A 26,226-nucleotide genomic window follows, 5' to 3' on the forward strand; every position below is an offset into this window, starting at 1 on the left:
ATACTGTGTACTCAAAATTTTCAAATTGAGTGTACTAAGCATACTACATACTCACTAGCTTAGTGCGCAAATTTTGAGGGTGTAGTGCTGTCCCAAATCGCATACTGCCGAGCGCCGTACCTACCGGGAATGATGACATGATGTCGACCTCTTCTTCTTCTACGTCTAATTGTGACCGGCTTCCAGCGCGTTTCCGCCAAACACCGCCACTATTTGGCAGCAAATTTTCAAAGCCTTTTCAGTAGTATATTAAACACAGCTAATAACATGATCAGCGGTGTAGAGTTTATTAATGGGGGTCGGTGCAGCTGACTGAAGCTACCAAGAGAGCTACCGGGGCGCTGTGGCAGTTAAAATACATCCACAAATTAAATGTCTGAGTGGTGCTTCTGGTCATGTATTCACTGTGCAGGGTCTAACCCGCTTGTTATTATATTTACCTGGTTCACCGGGTAATGCTAGGGCCCCGGTAACTGTTAGCCCAATGAGCTTTGGCATTTGAGATAGCTGTTAGCTGAACTAGCATTAGCATAGCCCAGTGTTTCTCAATCCTGGACCTGGGGACCCCCTGCCCTGCATGTTTTAGATGTTACCTCACTTCAGCACACCTGATTCAAATGAATGGCTCGTTATCAGGCTCGAGCAGAGCTCGATGACGAGCTGATCATTTGAATCAGGTGTGTTGGAGTCGGGTAACATCTAAAACATGCAGGGCAGGGGGTCCCCAGGACCAGATTTGAGAAACACTGGCATAGCCTATCATTCGCAGAACAAAACAAACAAAAACAAGTTACACCACATACACAACGTCAACAGCTGATGGTGCTTAGTGGAAACAACACGTGTAAAAAACAACATCAATAACTTACATTTATACATTGCTGCCAGAGGATGAAATGAGTGCGTTAAGTGTCCACAGCTGCATACTCAAAATCCGGGCCGATTTGAGTACATCATCCTGGTACTTTTGCATACTCATTTTTCGCATACTATGCATACTGTTTTTCATTTTGACGCAGTATACTCAAAATTTTGAGTATTTGAGTATGGAAGTATGCGATTTGGGACGCACTAACTGTTCAATCTTTACACTTCTAGTCATAATAGAGGTGTTTACATCTTTAAATTCATTAAAGCCCATATAAACCACAAATGCACTGTTTTTTAAACCACATGGATTTTATGGAAGGGGTTTATCTATCAGCTGTAAATATAAAGTTATCCCCTTCCAGATTTTTTTTTTTTAACAAACAATGTAATTTTTTGTGTAAGATTAAAAATTAAACATGATGATTCTCCTGTTATATGGTTAACAAAATAACTGAAATGATAAGATCTACCCATAATCTGTTTTGCACATTTAGAAAAAAAGGCAAAAAAAAATCCATAAGCTTTCGATTTCTGAAATTGAACCAAGAGTAGTATACTACAAAACAGACCCAACAGAACAGGCATACTACATACTACTTGTAGTATGTAGTACGTGCAAAAGCAATAGGTAGTATGTAGTGCCTACATACTTCATTCACATGTTGTATATCATGGGCAGTTTGGAAAACAGCCTGAGCCTTCACTGTTGAGATGGTATTAGTGATTACTCAAAGTAATGCCACAACTTGGTTTTGCAGAGTACCAGCTTTAAGTTGAGGCACGAGCCTTGACTAGATCAGATACGTGGCCTGTGGCCACTTCTTGGAGCAGACACTGAGGCTGTTTTCCAAACTGCCTACATACTACATGTGAATGTAGTATGTGGTAGACACTGCATACTGCCTTGTGCTTTTGCATGTAGTATTTAGTATGTATTTTTTGTTGGGTTTCTTTTGTCGTATACTACTCTGTTTTTTTAGTTTTGGAAAATGGAGCAGCAAGTGATGGATTTTATTTTGCCTTTACTATAAATGTAACACAAACTTTAGGTAGATCTTGGCAATTTAGTTATTTTGTTAATTGTACCACAGCAGCAGCATCATATTTGATTTTAAATCTTACACCAAAAATTATATCATTTAATGAAAATAAATCTGAAAGGGATTAACTTTTTATTTTTACAGCTGATGGAAAAAACACTTCTATATAATTCATGTATGGTTTAAAAAGTGAATTAGTGGTTGATATGTGCTTTGATGAATTTGTAAAGGTAAACAGCTCTTTTACGACTGGAAGTGACAAGATTTACTTGCATTTCTTTCTTATTCCTTTACTCCTATCTCACCGACTGTCTCACCTTAGTGTTGTTGTATTGTAGTTATAATGCTGACTTATTCCAGTAGATGGTGGAAAGTCACCAAAACCTGCCTCCCACGAAGACAAACAGTGTTAGCTCTGTGCATTGTGGGAAACAGAATGCCAGGTAGACTGGTCCGTTGTATAAGACATCCAGGGATTTGCATACTACCTACTACTACAAAAAAAAACAACAACTCTATTCTATTCTATTCTACTTACTGAATTTTGGCCAAAACAGTAGTCCCTACTAGAGTAGGTGGTTTGGAGAACAGCCTTACTGACTAGTGTAGCAGGGCCCATGCTCACAGGTGTTGACAATCAGGTGCCAATCAGACCCTAATTATCAACACCTGGGGGTACCAGACGCTCAAAACAAGAGTCAGTAGCAACAGCAGAGTAATGTGTTTGGCACTGAATTTAGCTCTGCTGCTCATCTAACAAACGCATGCTCCTTACAAATGTGGCCTCATTTAGAGGGGAAAAAACAGACTTTTCAATAATAAAAGATTTATGGCAAAAACATATTGTTACAACAAAGAAATAATCTATCCAATACAAGTATCCTTACATGCCGTGCTAAGTTCGGATCACTTCAAGAGGACAAAGGCGGTATCCTCTCCCTCAACTTTACCGTGATCCATCACACAGTGTGTAAGAGCAGGGTTTGGATTCCTTTAAAGAAATGACCTTTAGGACATCTCCATACATGGAGCAGAGCTAAAGGCTGCAGACACTCACTGACAATAACCAATAAAGAAATGGCTGCCCATGCAGATTTTATTTATCTTCATGCATCTTGGACTCCTTTTCTGACTGACAGTTGGACAATAAAACAATGACCAGCTCCTGGAAAAGAAGATCAGCTTTTGTGATGTCCATCATCAGATATCCACCAACTTGCCTGGGAGCCAAGAGATAGTGTCTGTCATCCTCAGATTCTAAATCTCTCAGATGATTGTGTTTGCCATGATTGAGTTTATAAAACACAACAGTCAGTTTGTACTGCAGTTTCAGATGCCGTCCAAATGTACCCTGAGCGTTATAACAGCCTTTAAAGTGACTCCTAAAGTGCATCCTGGGAGAAACTGCTGGACAAACAGTTATAAAGGAAGCACTTTACACTATATCATCATGTAATCTGCTGAAGGGAAAAGGACAGGAGTGATTCAACAAAGTGCAGAAAAAACTATGAACTCACCAGAAAGTACTCTTGAGCAAAATTGTAAATAAAAAGTCAGGAGGAGTAATTTAGAGAATGGTTTCAGACGCAGCCCTAGTTTTCCCCCAGTGTAACAGGCATGTTTGATCATTTTTAGCATCCCCTAGTATCTATTTTTGTTTCCCCTTGTGTTCTCTGTGACTCACAAAATATCTGTTTGTGGTTTGGGCTCTTCTTTGTTTCTTCAGCCCATCAATGCTTTCATCACAGTTAAGAGATTTTTCCCATTTTTAACTCCACCATGTGTTCAGGAGTGTGTTCAGCACTTGAAATTCAGTGTTATGGTATAAAATGGCCACTAGATGTCATCCAACACCTCTTTTAGTCAGTTTTGACTCACTTGATGAATTCTCTGCCCAAAAGAAAAAGCATTGTACTGTATCATGTGGATTTGTATGTTACTTAAGGTCATCTCCCTCATTATGGATTATTCTTTGTGCTGGTATGATTATATTGTGGAAATAGTTGTTGCTGGAAGAACTAATCCCCTTCCTGTTTTTTTTCTCTCTATCTTTCTCTTCAGGACCCGGGACAGGTCGAGACATCAACGGTTCAGCCTGTGTATCCCAATCACTGTGGTTGCTGCTGGCCTGCTTCGCCTGCCTTTTCCTTAAGTGTTAATACTGCAGTCCTCCTCTTCCTCCTCCCTGGCCTTCCTTCCTTCTTCTCCTTCTCCTAGGCCTCCTCTCCAACTCACCGACATCCTTACTGCAACCTTATTACCAACTCCTACCGCCCCGCAGACTGTTTGCATCATGATACGAAAAACCTGACGTGCTCTCCGGCACTGCTAACAGATATTACAAAGAGTGATGGTTTATGCGTAAAATGTTCAAAGAACAACAGAAAAACAGTGAATCGAAGGACAGAACAAGCAAACAGTGTGCTCTCTTTTTATTTTGTATGCACTTATTTTGTTTTATCTAGACTTTGGGGTCAGGATTGGGGACAGCATCGGGGTTGGGATTTGTTCTATTTTGTCTTCAAGGGAATGAAAGCAGATAATCATTTGTCTCTAGATGTACTGAAGACATGAATATACTTCTTCCTCCTCCTATAGATGCATTACGTTAACTTAAATTGTAGACTTAACCGAGTGTTTAACCAGTGCATTACTGAACAACATGCAAAGTATCTGCCAAATATTGTTGACCTATATAGACCTGAAACTAACACGTGCAGACCTGAAAGAGAAAATCCTGCAGGTGATTCTATTAAGAGATTAAAGCTTGACATTAAAGTCATTATGGTATATAAAACAAAATATACAGTATTAGACAGATATCTTCCCAATGGATGACTTTGTTTGTAGACGCAGCAGTTTTATAGTTGGCTGCAGAAGTGGAGGTTGCAGTGAATAGAATTGACGTGATCCTAATGAGCTAAACCGTGCAGTGTATAAACCTGAGGAAATCAGTTACTACTCCTTCATCAGGTGGTTTTGCCACCACTCGCCTTTTTCCCAAAAGGATTCCTCCTTCCTTTTTGCGACAGGAAACGAAAACACAGTAGGTGAAATTAATGCGTACTGTACATAGTGAAAATTTTGTATTTCTCCATGATAAGACATGGTTCCACACCTGTAACAACAGGCTACAAAGAAAAGTGTTGCAGCTGCATCGCAACAAGCTCCATAACCTGTCCAACATGCAGTGTTTGCTTTTTCAGTTTTAGGATCATTCTTCCATACTGCTGGAATTTGGATTAAAAAAAAAATGTATGACACCAATGAATGACTTACTTTTTCTCTCTCAAAGATGTGTGCGTGTTTTAATATGAAACGGAACATAAAAAGTCATAATATATTGATACTGAGGTTATTTTTTTCTGTCTTACCTCATTCATTTTAGTTGTGTGTATATATATACTTGAATCCAATGTCCTTATATTATATGAAAAGACAAATTTTATGTGTCCATGTTCCTGAGTAGGGTAGCGATTTGCTGAGGATGAGTAACTTGTAGACCCTGCTCTATCATGTGAAATGAAGCCCATTAGACTAATGTGTTTTTTGAAAGATAAAAAAAAAAGTTAGCTCTAAAAGAAGATAGTTGTGTGCAGTTATTATTGTACTTATCCTTGGGATGACACAAGTGCCGGTTTACATGACGTTAAAGGGAAATGAATCCTATGTTCAGCTTCTGCTTCCAAAAGGAGGAACTCCAGGAAGCAGAAAAGAAATGAAAACTGAATGCTTTCCCACACTGTACTGACGGGCCTCTTTGACAAAATAACACCATTATATAACATTCTCCCTTCACTGCTCATTAACACTCACTCTGATTGGATTATTTCTTTACTGAACGACATGAGTGGATATTTTGTATAACTCGATAATGCGATTTTTCAAACAGTGCAGTTCTTTTGGAAACAGCTCAGAAGTCACGGCTGTTTGTGGTAAAGAAAGCTGACACTGGTGCACTATTAGCTGCCTTCTTGCCATTTATTTTGACCTATTATAAGGTGACTAATAGCATAATGGACTCTAGTGCCCAGATCAGCTCCCTCTTCATGTCTCAGCTCTTCTAACAATCAAGCCGAGATAGTACAAGTACTGTAAAACACACATGTAATTAATGTCATCCTTGTCATGCATTAAAGACATTGTTCCTTGTGTTTTTATTGTAAATGCTTCTGAGGCCATGGCTCTGTGACTTAAATAGTGTTGATATTTCATCTAAACCAGTCTCATTTCATGTTGGCTGAAAACTAGAAGGAGAGCTGTACAAAGGGTGAAATTTGGATTAGATTTGAAGCATTTCGAGACCAAAAACACACCAATCATCTTTATCAGGTGAACCTGAAACAACAGTGAGGGGACAAGTTTTTCAGTTTAAGGTTTAGAAGGTTGCTTATTTTTATGCTTTCATCATCTTTAATTGTCATTTTTGTTTTTAATTTTTCTACAGCTGAACAGTGTTGTTTTTTTTCCACATTCATTAGGATTGAGTCTCCTGATTTTTTTTCTACTATTCTACTACATTAGTACTTCTGCATCCTGTCCTCTGACTACAGTTTAGCCTCAAGCTAACAAGAGCGCCAGTTTTAACAGCAGTAGTTTTCTTCCTACTATGGTACAAAGTGAATGATCTGGAAGCTGTGGCAAAGAAAGAAAATAAAAAAAGCTCCTTGTGACCGGTCTGCATGAGAGTGACCTGTGCTACATGTCAGTTTCAGTGAGTCTGTCTGTCTCAAATGTGTTGCATCACAAAAACTCAGGGCAGAGCAAGGCTGGCCTTGGGCAGACTCTCAGATTTAAAAAGTAAAAGAAATTAAAGTGGGTTTTTTTGTTGGTTTGTTTTTGCTGGGAGGACCTTGACAGACTACCAGGAGGGTCTCCAAACTGTGCCCAGTGTTTGTTTTCACCTGCTTGGAATGCATGATGGAGAGGCATCTTGCAAACCTTATTCTAAAAGATGAAACAGTTTAAAATCCAAAACTCAAGACTATACAAGTTGTTTTGGCTTGTTGCCTGTTTTGAAGATCCAATTTGACTTTATACAAACTACATCGATTCAACAAGTCAGGATAAAAGTCTCATTTCAAGATTTAACAATTCAAAACTTAGACCTGAATTGCTTGTGACAAATAATTGAATCTACTAAAGGGTAAGAAAATGTACTTTTTTATGTTTTGTTGAAATATAATAATGTTTATCCAAGAGATAAGTAGATTCTGCTCACCCCACTCACTGATCTTGTATCCACTCGAATACATTTAAAAAAAAAAAAAAATATCTTGAAATGAGACTTTCATCTTGTCAAGAGAATGTTGCTTGCGTAAGTCTTATTTCCAAAAATAAGTCCAAAACACTTGCTTACCCTTGAGTTTTTGCAGTGTAACTACTGTCACTGTTGGAACCACTGACTTCATATTAATATGGAAAACACACCCCCTTCACCCCCTGCTGAAAAGTGATGCCAAAATTCCACCTTAGTCCACACTGATATATTGCAATATTCAGTAGAGTGAGGCCAAAACTGCAAGTTTTGACATCAGACTTCTTAAAGTCAAAACATACATTTGCAGATAAAACAATAAAGATCACTCAGATGGCTTGAGACCTGTTAGGTAGGAATGTTACGAAGCGAGCTCTCGTGGTTATGGCAGATTTGATAACTGTTGTTTTGCTGTAGGAGCAATATTTTTACAACGACATGTATTTCAGACAATGTACTTTCACACATGATGCGTTATAATGTAGGTTGTTTGAGTTTTGGTGTTACTTTTCTTGGGGTGACTTTTTGTGCTCTCTATGTTTTTCTGAAATTATGATGAGGCCAGAGGTTTCATAGGTGAGGTAAACTCTACCAAAGTGAACGAAAAAGTGTTTCCTTGCAGGTTAAAAGCAGCAAAAAAGCACCAACTGATAATAAAACACTCATGTCAAAGCCATGCAGCTCTGTCTTCTCCACCAAGCAGAAAGTAATAAAGGAAAACTGACCTTCCATTGCTCATATAAACCAACAGCCAGCCTATGGACACAACACCAATCCTGTAGACAGACCTGGATATCTACTGAAGACTGTAGATACAGCTTTCTAGTTTACTATTGAGCATTGCCTCAAAACATCACCATTGCTTCACTGTTGGCTTACATATGTGTGCGTGTGTGTATTGATTCTGATTCTGTTCATTTCTATTAACCTACCTGAGAAGTTAATACAAGATAACGATGAGTTTCTGTTGAACGACGGTTACAGAGGTACCCTCTTCTTTGAATTCAGTTTCTTTTACCCCTCTGTGTATATACAGTATGATGTTTCTAAAGTAGAATGTTGTAAAGTCAGCAACTCCATAAGATCATGTTTATACAACTCAACATTTAAAACTTTAAACTGCAAATGTAACTATCACGTTTGTACTTCCCTTCCCTTTGTCATGGGGGAATTCAGATTCTATCATGAGTGACACAACAATGTCCCGTGTCTTTTTGTTTTCTATTTTACTTTTCTTTATAATGGCATAAGGTGATTGCAGTCAGTTTCTAAAAAATGATATGTAATAAAGGTATATGAGAAAATGTTCATAACACAAAATAAAGTTGTTTGAATTCAGCATTCTGCTTTTAATTTTGACTTAAGATGCAAAGGAAGGTAACCTCTCTTTTTGAATGTATTATTCTAATTCAAAAATATATCTCGACTATTGTGTCCTCAGAGAGTTTCAGTGTAAAAATTAATTTAAAAATTGGTAAAACAGACTTTTTTTTTACTGCCTTCTTAAGACATCTATGAAATGCTTTGAGGCATTTTATTGCATTATGGTGTTTTCGCTTGAAGATGGAGCTTATAGAAGCAAGCTGGAGCTTCAGACTGTTAGAAACAATCTACTATTCTGGGCAAATTCTGCTGAATCAGTCTTCGAGGTCCCTTGGAGCGTCCCCAGTGAGTTTTCTTGAAACCAGGTTGGGGTCCAATTTTTGAAAAAAAGAAAAGAAAAAAACAAACAAAGAGTTTTTTGAGGGCTGTTTTTCAGGGGGAAAAAGGGCCTGTTTTTAGCCTTTCACCAAATGGGCAGTTACTTCACAAAACATAGTCTGCTCAGCTCCTAAAATTCTAGGGTGCATCCGTGAGGTCCCTAGGAGCGTCCCCAGTGTTTATTTTCCAAACCAGGTTTAGGGTCCAACTTAGTTGGACGCATTTTTGCCCTTTTCAGAGGAAAATAGTATTTTTTTAAGCCTTTCACCAAATGGGCTGCGTTTTCTCAATTCGGGTTGTGGGTTCAACTTTTGGAAAAAAAAAAAAAAAAAGGTGGGCTATTTCTTCAGGGGAAAATAGACCTTTTTTTACAACCTTTCACCAAATAGGCTGCACCTCCCCAAAAATGTAGTTTGAGGACTCCAAAACCTCTATTGTGCATCAGTGAGGTCCCTGGGAGCCTCCCCATTTGTTTTTTTTCAAAAGCAGGTTTTGGGTCCAAATTGGAAAAAACGTATTTTTCGGGGTAGAAAAGGCCTGTTTAATGCCTGTCACCAAACGAGCCGTAACTTCACAAAAATTAGGCTCCAAAATGCCTAAGAGCATTCCCAGTGAGGTCCCTGGGAGCGACCCCAGTGGGTTTTCTCAAAAGCGGATTTGGGGCCCAACTTTAGGGAAAAGCAGTTTTTTTATGGGGCCAATTTAAGGGGTAAATCTGCCTGTTTTAAGGCTTTCACCAAATGGGGGTTAAACTCACAAAACGTAGCCTGAAGGCTCCTAAAATTCTAGGGTGTGTCCGTGAGGTCCCTAGGAGTGCCCCCAATTTACTTCTTTCTTTCTTTCTTTCTTTCTTTCTTTCTTTCTTTCTTTCTTTCTTTCTTTCTTTCTTTCTTTCTTTCACCTTCAATAGTTGATTGTATGAAACTGAGGGCAGTTTTACACCCTGAACTTTCTGGACTGCTGAGGCATGCCTGAGCTGTATTGCTGTGGTCTACCAATGGCCTGGGTGCATTGATCAGCATCCCTGAAGGCGCTGTGGGAGCTTATGAAAACAAAAATAAATTCCCTGCTTGTTACTATCTGGAGAACTCCTGACCTCACACTTTCTCTACAAACGTTTGGACCCAGAAACTTTGAGTCGACATGTTACAGGCTTCTTATTTCACACCATGCAGCTGTAGTAACATTTCTTACCACAGGATGTCACAACATACTCGGTTATGACCAGAAATGGGGCTACAGATACAATTGCAATAATTGGGCTTTGAGTTTGAAGATGAAAAGGAACATGAGTGCAAAGGTTTAAGAAAAAAAGAAAAAGAAAAAAAAAAACCTTCAGGAACAGAGTTTAACCATTAGACATACATATCAGCTGGTGAAGTGCGTAGTGAAATTAGAAGTTATACTTTATGTATCTCCACCATGTATCTGTTTTGCTGGATTGAGTTCAGCAGTAAGAAACACTTTTTTCCATTGCTGCCAAAAAAAAAACAGGATGAAAAAAAATCAAAGCTTTTGGAGCAAGGAGGTTTGGAAAAAAAGGATCAACACATCTGAAAAAGTATATCCTGGCGGTTGTATGACTCAGAAAGGAGAGAGTGATAAAAGAAACATTTGAACCACATTTCCCTCGCTTCAGCAGTATTTTCTGTCTCATTAGTGGGAAGGTCACACAGTTCTTGCAAAGATGAAGTTGGCATTTATGTTAACCTTGGAGTTGTTATTTGGTTCATTTTAATAAATCATGCCTTTGGGGGAAACAACATTGATTCGAACCCGAAAAAACGCAGGAGCTCTTGCCTCATAGTATTGTAACTTTTAAAAAGATCTTAAACAAAATACTACCATTTGGTGCATTGCATGAAAAACATGGCTGCTAAAGGCCAAAACCTTATACTTCAAGAGTAAATGTGACATTTAACTGTTTCCTTCAAGCATGTAATACTCTTATCAACATATGAGAGGGCAATTAGGCTTGTTTTTTTATTTAATTTGACATAATGAAAGGCATGGGTGGTTTTGAATATTTAGTTAAAACTAGTAGTTTGAAGTTTCTCCCCGGAACTTGACTTTTCATTTTCTTGATGTGCATTTTCAAACACACTGGTCAGCCTTTTGTTTACCTTCGCAAAACACTCATTGTTCCGATTCATCTTTGAACACATCTAAATGCAACCTGTTGTATTGTTTCTTCCTTAGCACAATAGCTTCCAGCCTGCAGATTTTCAACACACTGGACCACTATTTTTATTTATTTATTTGGTACTTTTAACAGAGTTTGGATTAGTTACCATGTCCACTTTGAGTGAAGATGGAGGGAGATGATTTACCCACAGCGACATCAGTTGAAGTTCTTTTCATCCTGAAGACAAATTGAGGTATTTCATTCAGCCAAATGTTCAGCCATCCTTGCAAGAAACTGACATCCAGATATTATGCAAGCAGAAAGATTTATATTATCAGGGGACTACAAACACAAATTATTTATGGATGTGCATCTGTGACCTTAACAACTTAAGGTATGACATGGCATGGGACCCATAAGATTGAAGCATCACGATAGGTTCAAATTTTACTGATTTCAGAGTTTCGAGAAATGTGGACACGGGTTCTAAACAGAACCATATTCTTGAGCAATTGGTAGTAATCTCTGATACGTCTCATGAAACAGATACATTTTTCTTACCTAGAGTTAGAGTTGATTGTTATTGGTTATTTCTGTTCAAAACCTTAGAGAAAGAAAAAAAGAAAAAAAAGACTTGTTTGTCTCATGTTGTCACATGCTCTGGCTGTAGCTGGGAGAGACTGCTGCTAGTAAGGATGACCTGTCTGCCTGTAAGTGATTTCCATAAGGGCAGTGTTGTCTCAGCTCCACACAAAAAGTGAGCTCAGTTCAGTTCACACCAAATAAAATGAACTAGTTCATGTGCATCTCTTTTTTCAGTAAAGCCATCTATTATTTTAACCCCTATCCCTCAAGATATTTCTCCAAATGAATGAATCCCTGTCTGTTATTATAGCTCCACAGACATATTAAGCTCAAAAAACGGTGTTCTCGCTCTGAAACATATGCCATAAAGCGGGACAGCTCAAAACAGTTAGTTTAAATTTGTGTGAACTGTCGACAGGATTGGCCATGCTGAACGCACAGAAGTGAGATAGTAGATCAGATTTCTGTTGCAGAGAAACACAGTGCTCTTCAACTCTCGGCACCTTCTGTCACCCCGTGGACTGCGCTCATGTTCCTGTTCATGAGTTATAAATGGTTCAGTTCACCCTTCGTAAGTGTCTTTTTCGCTGGTCCATGCACAACAGCCGATTGGGTAGGGGCCCACAGACGCACCCACTGCTCATTGAAGAGTAGGATCAATGCATGCTTTTATGTCACAGTCCCCAAACTCCAGATAAGTTGCCAGATTTAGCTTAGCAAGCCTTCATATAGCTAGCTGTAGCCTGCTATCAATCACACAGAATATATCAATCGTCTTATCTATCTCCTGGATGAATATGAAAAAAGTGTTATTCCAGTGGTAAACATTATCCCTTATCATGATTACCATTGATCTCTTTTCATGAACTGGTGTGCCCCTCCAAATAAATAAATAAATAAATTGATTGATTAATAATAAAAAAAAAGTTAAATAATATATAAATTAATTAAAAAAAGAATAAACAGATAAAACAGAGGCAGGAATATTACTAACTGGAATTTAACAAACTCCACACTTTATGATGGTAATTGGCACATTTGCTTTATTTTGAAAACAGACATTGAAACCATTTTTATTTTTTCATATTTTTTTTCTCACAAGTTTGAACTCCTTGATAAGGTTGAAACTGGACATTGCACTCACTGGAACATGGGAAAAGTATTTTTTGTTTGCTCATTTGTTTGTTTTTACCTTTTTACGATTTTTTGTAACATCAGTGCAAGAGTATTTTTTTCCAATTCATATAAACTGTCATAACAACACCAAAGACATCAAAAAGAAGCCGCCACACCTCTTAACTTTTTGTGACTGCGAAAAAGTTCCTCTCAGAGGGAGAGTTCCCATCATGCATCTGGTTCGATGGTTCATGCTACTGTTCTCACGTTGGGCTGGCAGAGTATCACGTAGGAGCCAGTTATATCAACACTATAGAAGAATTCTATAGTTTATTATATGTTCATGACATTTAAATGTCAACAGGTCCATTATTGTATATGTGAGTAAAGACAGTTTGTAAAAGGGGTGTAAACCAAGCTTGAATGACTCAAGCAGAAAAGATAGAGAGTAATAGTCTTGTTCTATATGTGATAATTGAATTCAAGATAAAGCTGCCCAACTGGAAATGTAACACATCTAACGATACATTCTATTCTCCATACAGTGTGTCAGTACATTAACTACTTGCTGTGTTTTCAATCCACTTGTACTGTGTTGAAAACTAGGGTTGCATTTAAAAACCAGCTTGTTTTTGTGCGTGCAATTGCAGAATAACAGATTTAAATTGCAAAATGGATTTAAAGAAGCTGCATTGCAATGCAAATAAAAGATGATGCATTCACAATGCATTTTAAATGTGTAAAAATCCAGTTGGGAGCGTTCACTCCAACACTGATCCACACTTACAATAGATAGTGAAGATGTAACAAACCCATTCCTCCTCCACCACCACCACCACATCATCATCAGCATCCTCATCATCATCATCAAGGTAACAATCATTTTCCATAATCAACAACAACATCATCATCACCATCACTTCCTCATATATTAGCTTGAGCCAAAAAACTTCACGCTGGAAACTCCCCCAACATGAGAAAATCATTGCCACACAAAAAATGACAAACAAATAGAAACGGACTGCCTTCACATCGGGAAGGCAAAGAGCAACCATTTTAGATTTTTGTTTTTGTGTTATTCTTCATACTCTTAATTTCTGCTTTCTTTAGGTGAGACTTTGCCTTAGTCATCCTTGGACTCAGTGGCCTCCGCTGCTGCATCCTCAGGGGTGGCCTCCTCTGCTTTAGACTCTTCTACAGCATCTACGTGGAGGGAGGGGAGGATGAAAATGAGAGGTGAGGGTGATATAAAGAGATGTTGGGTGGATAAGAGATGGGGTGGTGAGTGAGGAAAGAAGAAAGGGCAAAATTAGTCTATTCAGATGAGGTTTCACATGTGGGGTTTGAGTAATAAAGCCTTAACAGTTTTTTCTCTGAGATACTGAGCTTCAAAGATTTCACAGATTAGCTGCTACATTTTGATGCTCGAGATATTTCACCTCTAAAGATTCTTTTCTAAAAAGAAGTGAGAGGGGGATACTGTAACAAAGAGAAAAATATGAGTAAGACGGGGAAAACGATTCACCGAAGAAGATATGTAGTTCCGTGATGTTCACAAGGTGTCAGCTCCCCTAGCATGTCAGTCAGGAGGTGCAATCTAATGTCTGAAACCCAGCGTTGGCAGTGTGAATAATAAAAGAAGAGAGTGCTCCTAATGGACCCATGAAGCATTTGAACTGACATCTCTACGCTAACAGCGCCATATCGGCTTGTCACATTCGATTCTGTGTGATGCCCTCAGTGAGCTGCTCTGTAAAAACATCCCGCGTTGGCTTACTTGGTGGTGAATACTGCTGAATAACGATCAATGATACAACAACAAGCTAGAGCTGCACATGTTGGCTGGCTGACTCTACTTTGATTCTGTCCAGATGAGTCAATTTTTCGCCATCCCAAATTATTTCTGCATAAAACACTTAAAAGTCAAAAAGAAAGAGAAAACGCATTTGTGCTTCAATTGTTGAAATCAAATTTTAATGTTCCTGACCAATCCCTTTATTTAAGTGCCCTTAAAGCGGTGATGTCATACCACGATGATCTCATACTCTTTTAATAGAAACAGGAGACATCAAAGAATGACATCATTGCATTGGAGATTGGGGTGAAGGAGTGCATGCGTGTGGGGCTGAGTGTGTGTGTGTGTGAGTGTCTGTCAAGGCGAGGCAGAGGGAGAGGAACACGCACACATGCTTGGAGGATCAGAGTAAGTGCCTGTACTGATGTGAGAGTATGTGTGAGTCACAACAGAATCTTCCAGGTAAGAGGTAATTAGCCTGTTAGCTGGTATGACAGATTTGAGAAGGTCTGCCTCCAGAGCCACTGAACAGTGCAAATGCAATTTCACTCAACTCAAAAAGCCAACGCTCTTCAGTTCTGAAATTTCAACATCGCCTCAATTACCTTCACCAGTGTTGCAGCAACTTAAGTGCTGGTTTAGTTTAGCTAATGGCTTTTTGTTTAAGTGGTAAAAACACATACTGCGTGGTATTTTTTTACCAAGCCATCCCCCAAAAAACGATCAGTTACCATCTTAAAAGCATTGGTGTGTTAAGTGGGTTTGCTTGGAGTGATATGGGCCACATTCTGAAATCTGAGATTCCACTTTACATGATAAAATAGAGATGTCCTAAACTTGATCCATCCCCAAGAAAATATTTTTATGGAGAGACCTTTCATTATGAGACATGTCAAACTTCTTTAAAAAAAACCTCATAGATTGCCTATGTTGTTTGCATTGCAATGCTCTCTATATGTCATGTCTCGTCTTATACGTTAAGTTCATCTTTTGTTTCATCAGTTTTGCCTTATGTTTATCTGGTCTGGTTCTGTGTTAGTCACGTCTTTCCTCTCGTTTCAGGTTTCATCATGTCCTGCCCTGGTGTTTTCCCGCCGTTGTGATTGTCATTCCTGCCCCTAATTCTTCTCACCTGTGCCCCTTTACCTCATGTATTTTAGTCTGCATCTTTCCCCTGTCCTGTGCCAGATCATCATGTCAGGTAATGTTCATCCAAGAGTCTTTTGGCTGTCAAAATCGTTTAAGTAAGGTCTCTCCAACAAAGCTGTAAATTTGTGTTTTTTGGACTTTGACGATTCAATTAAAGGTATTTTTGTTTGGTAGTCACACATTTGGGTCTTCTTTGACAGAACCTTGTCACTATGGGTAATGAAGTCGTTCTATGGCTGCCGACAAACCCCATCAGTTTGAACCTGAGCGCTGTTAAGTTTGGCACCCCCTACAGCAAAAGTGGTACTTCTAAGAGCTTTGCAGATTTTGTTCTTTACCCATTAAATTAATGTTTTCAATGGAATAATTTCACTGCTAGTACTTATTTCAAAAGTAAAAAGAAAAAAAATCTCTTTTTTACCACCCTCAGCCCCTTCAAATATTCCTGCCACTAAAACAAACTTCATACACAAAGTAAGTCTTTTTTTTCCCTGATGGTCTCGCTAGCCTGAGGAGGTCATAAAAAGGCAAAAATATTTATTTCAACCTGTTTCGTTACTACCTTAGAACTCTAGACAGTACTTGAATTAACTGTTAATTAATCAATATGCTCGGGCATAACTTTATAGCACGAGGGCCATCCCAGTAAGTTCAAAAGGGTCTGACTCATCTCTACTCAAAAGTAAAAACAGAAACTTTTATCCATTTTTATCCTTTTATCCATTTATCCATTTTCCACATTGGTTAATTTTGGTACATTTTTTGTATCATTTTAAAACTTGCAGTGTGAAAAAAAACAGGCACCCCAAAAGGAGTACCTCAAGGCTCTGTGCTTGGACCGCTACTTGTTTAGTTTATCTATCTTTATTGCTGCTTTTGAACCCCTTTGAAATGATTCTCCTAACAGGAATTCCCCAGACAAAGTCAGCCCTCATCAGTTGTTACATAGAGGAGAGGACCAAACTCACATCACTGCTATTTCAAAATCTCTGCCCTGGAGCCCAGTGAACATCCAAGGTAAGCCGCCAAGTTTGTATTTTTTATGAATGAAAATTTCAGAGTCATTTAATTTACTTCTAAAATAATAACAATAATCATATTGTTATGCATACCGGAGTAATTATTATGGTTATGTCTTCTACTGATTAATATTCTGAGCTTGCCAGTGCTGATGGAAGTAGATTAACGAGGTTATGTCAATGATCATATTAACTTATTGCAAATTAATACAGTAGTTGTACCCATTACCTGAGCCTTGATTTCATGAATGGAAGGAGCTATATAATTTATGTTAATTTTGGTATTAACGTGTGATTATGCAGAACTCTATGTCATTATGCTTTGGCATTTAACATCTCAGTCAGATGTAACTGAGGAAACAGTAACACTCAATAAGCTCGGTGGAGAATCTGGATCATACCCAGACTGCTTCATATATTATTCAGTCAGATCAGAGTACCTGGCGTCCTTGTCCATGTGACTCCAGTCTGTGCGCTGACAGCCATTAACCAGGTAACTTTGTGATAAATATTCATTTGCTCTCTGATTCTTTTCAGTTGGTAAAGCAGATTGCGGCTGTCCGCGAATTCTTAATTAGCGCTTCTCCGACAGGTAGTGTTTGTTTGTGACAGACGTCCCCGGCGCAGATCGTGACCGGTAAGGATCATTAATCATTCATTGAAATCAGAGCACCTGTTATCCCCGTTCTGCTCCGTGCAGGCCAGCTATCCCATTGAGGTGGTAACTATGACAACAGGGAGACAGTGCTGCCTAGGTGACCTAGTTTCTGTGTAGTTCTCCAGTTGCCGGGAGTGCGTGTGGGATGCGTGTGTGTGTTTCCCAACTCACACCCCCTCCTACTTGAGACTGAACATGCTCCATTAACTACCTGTCTGACCCAGTCTGAGAGTCCTTGGACCAGAAATATGAGATCATGTCAAGACCATGTTGTGGTATCAGCATTTTAATGTAATTCTGTGGCCTCCAGCTTCTTCTCAGATACACCTTTACATTATAATTGGACTGAAAATGTTGGTCTGGCTTCAACATCAAATGGCCATCGTTGAAAGCCAGACGGCCAATTATCCGGTATTATAAGTGATAGAGCACATTAACAAATGTTCTGACTCACAGTTGTGTTCAACAACTCAATAGGTGAGTCTATTTTCCTGCTAATAGTGTTCGATTTGGGTAAATGTCTGTGGCAAACATATTAGTATGCTAGACTTGGTTATTTTTGACCAGCGCTGATCACTTCCAACCCTTCCCTTCTTCTTCCACTTCTCCATCTCATCAGTATGGAGTTTCCATCTTGCAGAGGCTGCGATAAAAGGCTGTCTAATCTAATATTGAGCCATGTCTCTGTGTTAACCGGTGAATGGTGGAGCCCTGCCAAATATCTGTAAATCCCCAAGACTCCACAAGCAGTTGTTTCCTGTGGTGCCTGCCAAGCAGACCACTGTAAAGCTCACCTATTCTTCTTCTTTTGTTTTTTGTTTTTTACAGTAATTAATTGCCTCTTGATTGGTGATTGTGTCTGGAGCTACTTTTGTCCCTGAACTCAGTGCCCTCGCTAACATGAGCACAGCTGGCTGCTCCATTCACTAGTTTTGAGAACTTCCTATGTGTGTTTAATTTATTTGACATGAGCGTTTGTGCATCTAATGGATTTAAATGAGGGCCCTAAAAGAGTATTAGAGGCTTTAAAGTAATCTGCGTACCTTGTTTATCTTTTGTTTGGTTAGGCTCCTCCTTCTCAGCTGTCGGGCTGACAGCAGCAGGCACATCGGCTTGTCTGGCCTCCTCCTTCTCTTCACTCTTGCCCTCCTCTTTCTTCTCCTCAGCTGTGGCTGTGGTGGGACTCTTGGCTGCAGCCGCTGGGGCCTCCACCTCTTTGGGCTTCTCCTCGGCTTTCTCCTCCGCCTTTGGCTCCTCTTTCTGAGGCTCAGAGGGTGCCGTGGCGGCCGCGGGAGAGGTAGCAGCAGGCGCCGCTGCTACAGGAGATGTCGCAGCAGCTGCCGGAGAGTTAGCTGGCTTGTCTGCCACTGGGCTTTTGGCTTGGCTCGTCTCCTCCTCCTTCTTGGCTTCCTCTCCAGCAGCTTCTTCCTCCTTTGCAGGTGCCTCCTCTCCCTCAGCTTTCTTTTCCTCCTCTCCTCCCTCTGTCGCCTCCTCTGCAGCAGCAGGACTGTCTCCCTCCTTCTCTTCCTCTCCGTCTTTCATCTTTTTCCGGGTTATGTGTCCGCGGAAGCTGGCCTGTATTTTGGTGGCAGCCTTGTGGGCCTTGTCCTCAGGTTTGTTGGTGGTCCCATCCTGCTCAATCTTCTGGTCTGCATCCTCATTCTTCTCCACCTGGTAGCCAAGAATACAGACAGCAAATTAACATCTACTAAATGTCACCATGTGTGTCCACTGCAAACGGGCAAGAACTAAAAACTAAGAAGCTAAAGGAATCCACAAACTGCCATGAGTATGAGGAGGATCCTCTCAATGTGTAACTTTGTATTTCTTTCATCAAACTGGAATCCTTTCAAAGATAAGTACAGGGATGAAAGGTCAGAAAATGTTTTAAAAAAAGACGCTATGAGAGGTTTATTTAAGAGGATGTCATGTAAAACCATGACTGGAGAGTTATCATCAAGGAAAAGTTGGGTTAGTCAGGATTAAAGATGGGTCTAGATGTGAAAGTGTAGGACTGGATGAGGTTCAGGGTTAGGAATGGGACAGTACACAAGATAAAATTGAAAGTGGTGCCATGATATTACCTTCCTTTAGTACCTGGATCCAAACAGTAGCTGTCCATCAAATAGTGGCTTGTGCTATGAGTCATAAAAATCTAATGAAAAGGAATCAAATCAAATAAAAGAATGAATGATGAGCAAACAAAATGAATCAGTACATTCAAAATGAATAGGCAAACAAATCAAGGTAAAACATTTTTTTTCAACCAATCAAATGCTTTAAATGTGCACCTTAAATGAACGTGAATAAGCAATATGAAGCAAACAAAGACTGTCAAAGAGCAGGCATGCAGTGCAACGTTGGTTAGCCAAATGATGAAGTCGTGGAGAAGAACTGAATGGTTCGAGTGTTTCTGTCCTTGAGATTTCACAGCAATTTTTGTGTGTGATCGGTTTGACATGTACAGCATTGTATGATCTCCTGTGCTGAAAAGAGAGGATTTTGTAACCGTCTAGTTCCTTACTGTCTGCTGAGAGACAAACAGAGATGTGAGGGGGTTGATTGTCTCCACTTAATGGTTTGAATTCAGTGGGATTTTTGGAAACGACAAATGGCTGCAGGCATTTATGCAGTCACACAGGCACGAGGTTAATATTGTCCTCTTGATAATGGTGCTGGAATAGATTGATTGAATAATTGCTGAAATTTAGAACCTCTTAATGGCATCCACTGCAAACCTATTCAAAACAGCAACCAGAGAAATGCAGGCGTTCAAAATTGAGTCTGTCTCTCTCCAAAATAATGAGCCACTCTTTATTCTCTAGGTACAGTAGCTTTCTACGGCTCCATCTCTGGCTGCTAGGGAACGAGCTGCCTGCTAGAATCTCCTCAGCATTCACTGCCATACCCCTCCCAACCATCAAAGGTTACCTTGACAACCAGAGTGCTAACTCATCACAGTGCTGTCTGCCGGTTGGTGCTATGAAAGACTATATGTCACCCTGATTGGCAGCGCACCTGACCCCTCAGGGGAGCGGGCCAATGGGAAATCGTAAATCAGGCGGAGCAATCAGCATGGTTAAGGAGGGGTTGTGTGCGATGCAGCGGCTGGGTGCGGCGCAGGACTGGCGGAGGCTGTACATGCGTGTATATGTCAATGCTGGTGTCACTGAGCGGGAGGATCTTGTTTAAGGTCAGTGAATCTCAGCGAAAACGGTTTTCATAGATGCTACTGAGAGGCTACATCCATCAGTCCATTTACTGATACCTGCTGCCTCTAATAGTGTCGTTATATTGGATGTGAGCTTGACTTGGACGCCTGCCTGCGAGAGAAATCACATCTGTGTGACATGATTGAAGAGCCAGAGGCCCTAGAACCAACATGTCTTCCTCAGGGTCAGTGTGTCAGTCCAATATTAGAGCATGGAGGCCAAGGCACAGCTGTGTTGGTATATTCACCTCCTCCACCTTCATTCACATGCCATCCCCAGGGCTCAGGGTGTAAATCCTGCCTAAGGCTTGCTGCAATTCTTCCTACACACCATCTTTCTGAGGCAATTTTGTGCAATGTGATTTTAAAGAAGACACATAATACTAGTGGCTTTTTGGAGTCCAGAATATCTACAGCTTCAGCGCCACATTCAAGAAACGTGAACTATCAGCAATAACAAGCAAGCAAATGAGGAAACAAGTGCAAGAAGACGGACAAAGCACAACCACACCCTCTGCTCTTAATAATATGCATGTCCAGGGTGACTTCTCAAGCTTTTATTATGTCTGATCTCATGGCGCTTACAATTGCCAAAAATTTGACCTGAGCACTTAACTCTTAATAGAATTACTTACTGGCTGCACACAATGAGTCAGACAGAGAGGGAGAAGAAGAAAGAGATGGATGAGGGTGTTTGGGAATATGAGGGTATGACATCATTTTTGGAACAGAGGGGATGTCATTTACTTTAGGGATCTGGTTGTGTGTGCGTGCCCAAATGTAATAAAATACCAGCAGAGCGCCAAGTGATCTCATATCAGAGTAAGACGACGGGGGAGACAGATCGCCATCATGTTCGGTTTGACCACAATTGAAGCATCATGATTGGAATTATTGATATTTGTCTGTGCATCATCCTCAAAAGTGCTGTGCTGTGATTTCCTGCTGTGGTCTCTTTCAATGGATGGAAATTGTTTCCCCAAGCTCCTTTAAACTGTCACATCAAACTTATCCAGCAGAAAAAAACATAATGTGGGGAGCTTCTTAAAGACTGGGATATCAGCTCAGTTTGAATGCTGTATTATTTAAACAGAGTCATTGCTCCAAATCCTGCAAGAATCGCCCCTTGAAGGCTCTGACTGCTCAATGAACCCTGGTCACGTACCCTCCTGCAGGCGCTTTTCCACTCTGTGGCTGTGCGGCACACATTTTCATTCATAAATACAGCAGCACCTCCCTATGGTAAAAGGTACGCCCGCTTAAAATCTACACTTAGAATCTGCCACTGTTTCAACTCTTGCTTAATTAACTTGCACTGAGGCAACATGTTTGCTCTATCAGGTTAATCAAATTACTTATTACAATAAGCCTGCAGTGTTTCCTCTTGGAGTGCGGTTGCCATGGATGCACTACTTCACTGGAAATTGTTTGTTATCCAGCAAAAAGTGGGATGTTTGCAACAGAAAAAGTGCTTTTCAAGCATGATTGCAGATTATGCAATCGTACTGCAATTGCAAAACTAAAGCAGAGAGCATTAGGAGCCTATTATAGGATACTCCATACAAAGATGCTCAGAATCTAAATGCACAATAACTCACAGGTTGGTTCCTCTGAATGCATGATTGCATCTCACTAAAAGATTCTATCTCTGTCGTGAAAGGTAATAAAGGATCCTGTTTGGATCTGCTCCGTACGTTATCTGACTGCTTGATGTGTCTGTTACAGCTTTGTCTATCAGCTGCTGCTCTGTCTCACTCTGTCCTTGGGTGGGCAACTGGTCGTCGTGAGAACCACACCCGAGAGTCAGTGAGTTCAACGGCCGATCCATAACCACACATATATCCACACACACGCACACACACACACCATCCCCCCTAACTGTGACACACAGTTACGATCTACCACCTTCACACTGCCTCATTGCCGGGGCCATTAGGGACTTGTTCAGGAGGAGGGGCACAGTGGAGCAGTGGGGTTTGTAGTGGTTGAAATACCACAGCACTACAGATTATGCTAATGCACTCGCTAGGTGTGCGTACAAACATGCTTTTTCTTGTGTTTCTTCTTTTTTTTATTCTAGTTCATTCAAGCAGAAGAGCCGCTCCGCCCACCTGAAAATGGATGTTAGCATGAAGGGTAACATTAAAAGTAATTCTCATAGGTGGAGCTGTACCTAATTCCACCTGCTGGATTATTTCAATCTGTTTTATTCAAATTTCAGCCACTTTCACAGAGTGTGAACACTCCTCAAACATTTGGCATATATCACAGTTCCTAAGCACTCATGGAGACGCTATTAGCCACCCTGCTGGTGACACACATACTTCCGCTCTCCTGAAAATCCCGGCTTTATTCCAGCGTCTGTCTGCATTTCTGCAGGAATCATCCAGACACCAAAGACTGGCTGCTGTCTGCGTCTTCTGGTAATCTTCCCCCCCTCTCTTTCTTTCTTTCTGTCATCTTTTCACTCTCTCCCTCGCTGAGCAAACTGCTACCCACTCATTCTCTCATACACGCACAGACATAGCGAAGCACCACACCCTTTTAGCCGGCTATCTCCTGCAGAAGAGGAGAGGAGAGGAGAGGGGGGCTCAGGTGGTGACTGCCACAGCCCCTGCTTCCCTATCCCTCCCTTTTCCTCCCTCTTTCTCTTTCTCTTCTCCCTCTGTCTCTTTCTTTCTCTCTGTCTTGACAGTGAATTGATGAGCGATGTTAAAGGATGAACTGTGTCTTTTACGACAGCCCAGGAAAAAGAGGTGCTCCGCAGCAAGTAATAAGCTGCCATATGCCGGCGTCGTTACGTCCTCTGGAGCTGCCTTTAATTCAATTACACCGACTCTCTGCCCGAACAAAGGCTCCGCTATCACCACTGATCTCATAAGGGGGCCGGGCCGGGGATGAGGCATGGCATGTGGAAGTGTAAAGGAGCTGGAGGAAGGCAGCCACTGGGATGACTGACTCTGGGGTGGTTGGGTACACTGGAAGTAGTGACTAGGGTTGGTGTCTTGGCTTTTGAAAAGGAGATTAAAGTTAAACAAAGGGAACAGTTTCAGTAGATTTTGGTTTGTAAGGAATCAGACTCAGTCTCAATCAAGGTGGGGTGTTGAAGCCAGACAGGTAGGGTCCTAGTGTCAGCAGGGGAACTGGTGAAGGAGTATGGGCGGAGTTGGGGAATGGGATTACAAGTCTTAATGTAACAAGGAAACAGCATTTTTGGAAGAAGAGCTCAGTTAGGGACCTTAACTTGAGCCTAGACATGGAAAGCCCAAGACACAAAACCCTGACTGGAAGAAGAGGAATAATCTGTGGAGGGTATTTGTCCTAAAGCTGCATAAAACTAGAGCTAATGCTCCAGGCAGGGGCTACATGAAGAGCTTTTAATAAAGTCCCAGTAGCCACTCCCAAAGCGAAGATGTTGCAACAGCACTTAACACTCCACAATGGCAGGAACACCTACAGCAGTATTGACTTGTTAAAAGCAAGAGGAAAAAAAAAGCTTCCTCTTTGCTTATCCATCTGTGACGACCACAGCCTCTGTCTGGATTCATTTATGCCTCTGGTGAGGAGGAAAAGTGCTGAGGCTGAGGAAGATTTTCCTCGAGGTGGAAGGTGCACTCTCTCAAGGCAGCGGCAGCGTTCTGTGGGAAAAAGCCGGTGCCTCACCCACATGGCTGCAGTGTGAAGCACGCCGTCTTCCTTCGCTTTGATTCCTCACCTTTGCGCTTGCTCAGCCTCTCCTACCTTCATCCCTCGCTCTGTCACAAACACAAAACCTGCCGGTTGTAGCAGCCATGCATTTTTGTTCCCTCCTTCTCTTTCTGCTTTGCTACACGCCTGCCTCTCCCTACCTTCCCCCATACCTTTCAGCCTCTCTCCATGCCTCCTTTTTTTCTCCTCTGCTCACCACTTTCTATTTGCTTCCTACCTCCTCTTGCATCTTCCCCCATCTACCTCCATGTGCACCAGCTTCCTCCCATCTGCACCCCTCCAATCCTGCATGTCTTTAGACTGGCACGCTTTGCTTCCTTTTTCTCTCCCCTGCCTGCCAGAGCTAATATGACTCATGCAAGCTAACATTTTTAAAGCAGTCTAATGTCGTCAGAATCCAGAGTGATAGGAATCAGATAAAGTCACGCTCAGCTTAGGATAAAAGCAGGAACCTGGCCCTGATCACACACACACAAACCCTCAGTGATAGCATCTGTGTGAAGCACAGGGCGAGTGCCACCCCTCTGTCTCCACTGTCCAGACCCACCCGCTTCCATGCAACACCTTTTCTTTTTTTCTTTCTCTTTTTTTTGTGTGTGACTCTACCGACACCACCCTTTCACACCCTTTAAACGAGTGCACACTTCATAGTACCCTCCATTGACAGCATCCACTTATAAAGCTTGAGGGCTATGATAATCCATTTAGACTCATTTATTCCCATTGTACTCCCCAGAGGCCACTGACATGATGGTGCTGCTCACTCAATCCGTACCCCGCCCTTTTTTTTCCTCCTCTCTCTGGAAATTTACTTTCCTGTGTCACCCAATTCCACACGAGGAAGCAAAGAATATAACACAGAGAGACCTTTGTTTTAAATAAAGGAGACTTAAGTTTGTCTAATCAGTATGAATTACCACTTCATCATCTGGAGGGAGTTCAGAAGAGCTTCAGAATGAGTAAAAAGGGTATTTTGGATTTTAAAAACCTGAGAAATATCGGTCAACCCTTTCAATAATCTGTCACTTATGATCAATACGAGGGCATGCCCGGCTCCCCAAGATCGAGTTACAGTCCTGCTCCTCTACAAGTGCAGTGTGAGGTCTAGGAAGCATTGTGGCAACATCCATTCATGCGGGATAATCACATTAACTAGGCGTGTCTGGGCTCTGTGGATAGACTTGTAGAAAGAAAAGCCAGGCCCAGAGTCAAAGGAAATTACAGCAACATCTCCTCTAATCCCTTTTTCAAACAGATGAATCTGACAAAGCAAGAGGCACAAAGTTCAGAGCTGAGCATCATTTAGTTACATAAGAAAAGAAAGAAGCAGTTTACCGGTTTGGTTCTTCTTATGCAGCACAGCATAGTTGTAGTTGTTGTATCCTCCCTTTCTCTTCTCTGCTTCTTTCTTCCCTTTTTCCTCCCTTTCACTTCTTCTCTCTCACCCTCTCTCTCTCTCTCTCTCTCTCGACCGTGCACACACACACACTCGCGCTCTCTCTCTCTCTCTGGCTGTATCAACAGCTAAGTCGCCGGGTGCATTTACTCATCCCAGTTTGCACACACTCGCTCTTCAGTCGGACTGCCTGGGCACACCTTCTCCCTCTCCCTTACTCCCAGCCTGACAATGACTACAAGCCCACCCTTTAAACCCCTCCCTTCCCCTCGCCTCCTCCATCCTTCTCTCCTCCCCTCTTCCCTTCACACTATCCTCCTCCTCCTCCTCCTCTCCTCCTCTTCTTCCTCTTGCTCATAGTGATGAACCCCCCACCTCTTTTAGATCAGCACTCCTCTCTTCTACATCTTCTCACCCCCCACCCAGTCCACCTCCCCCTCTTTCTCCTCTTCTCTAGCAAAAGCAGCGGCCCCACCCTGAAAATGCTCTTGCTTAATAACTGACTGGATACCTCCCATTTTTTTTCCCACTGATAATTCAGTTTTTGCTGCTTTTTATTTTTGTTTCTCTCAACACAACCCCTCTTTGTTCAATCT

General features: G+C 41.1%; 2 protein-coding genes across 3 annotated transcripts in view; one reads left to right on the forward strand and one right to left on the reverse strand.

Annotated features, from left to right (window-relative positions):
• lsamp (limbic system associated membrane protein) overlaps nt 1-8,475 on the forward strand; it is a 687,086-nt gene extending 678,611 nt beyond the window's left edge. For both annotated transcript variants that reach the window (XM_074679520.1, XM_074679519.1), the window contains one exon: nt 3,972-8,475. In XM_074679520.1, the coding sequence (XP_074535621.1) occupies nt 3,972-4,069 (98 nt within the window). In that variant the 3' untranslated portion in view covers nt 4,070-8,475. The remainder of the gene's footprint in view (nt 1-3,971) is intronic.
• A 4,129-nt stretch (nt 8,476-12,604) lies between these two features.
• gap43 (growth associated protein 43) lies at nt 12,605-25,866 on the reverse strand. The gene is made up of 3 exons (XM_074679929.1): nt 25,570-25,866; nt 18,359-18,986; nt 12,605-13,897 (listed from the first exon to the last, which is right to left on the reverse strand). The coding sequence occupies exons 1-3, from the start codon at nt 25,597-25,599 to the stop codon at nt 13,818-13,820; spliced, it is 738 nt and encodes a 245-aa protein (XP_074536030.1). The 5' UTR covers nt 25,600-25,866; the 3' UTR covers nt 12,605-13,817.
• Between the last annotated feature and the right edge of the window lie 360 nt (nt 25,867-26,226).

Source organism: Halichoeres trimaculatus, unplaced genomic scaffold, assembly GCF_033239565.1.
Source record: "Halichoeres trimaculatus isolate MK-OKI-2021-1 unplaced genomic scaffold, fHalTri1.1 fHalTri1_scaffold_9, whole genome shotgun sequence".
Taxonomy (NCBI): domain Eukaryota; kingdom Metazoa; phylum Chordata; class Actinopteri; order Labriformes; family Labridae; genus Halichoeres; species Halichoeres trimaculatus.

Bases quoted from the DNA above. Each gene is read 5' to 3' on its own strand.
- gap43 (XM_074679929.1), bottom strand. From the start codon at position 25,599: ATGCTGTGCTGCATAAGAAGAACCAAACCG. The intron at 18,987-25,569 runs GTAAACTGCTTC...CTTGGCTACCAG, and splicing joins GCATAAGAAGAACCAAACCG to GTGGAGAAGAATGAGGATGC. The intron at 13,898-18,358 runs GTACGCAGATTA...CCCTCCACGTAG, and splicing joins CCAAACAAAAGATAAACAAG to ATGCTGTAGAAGAGTCTAAA.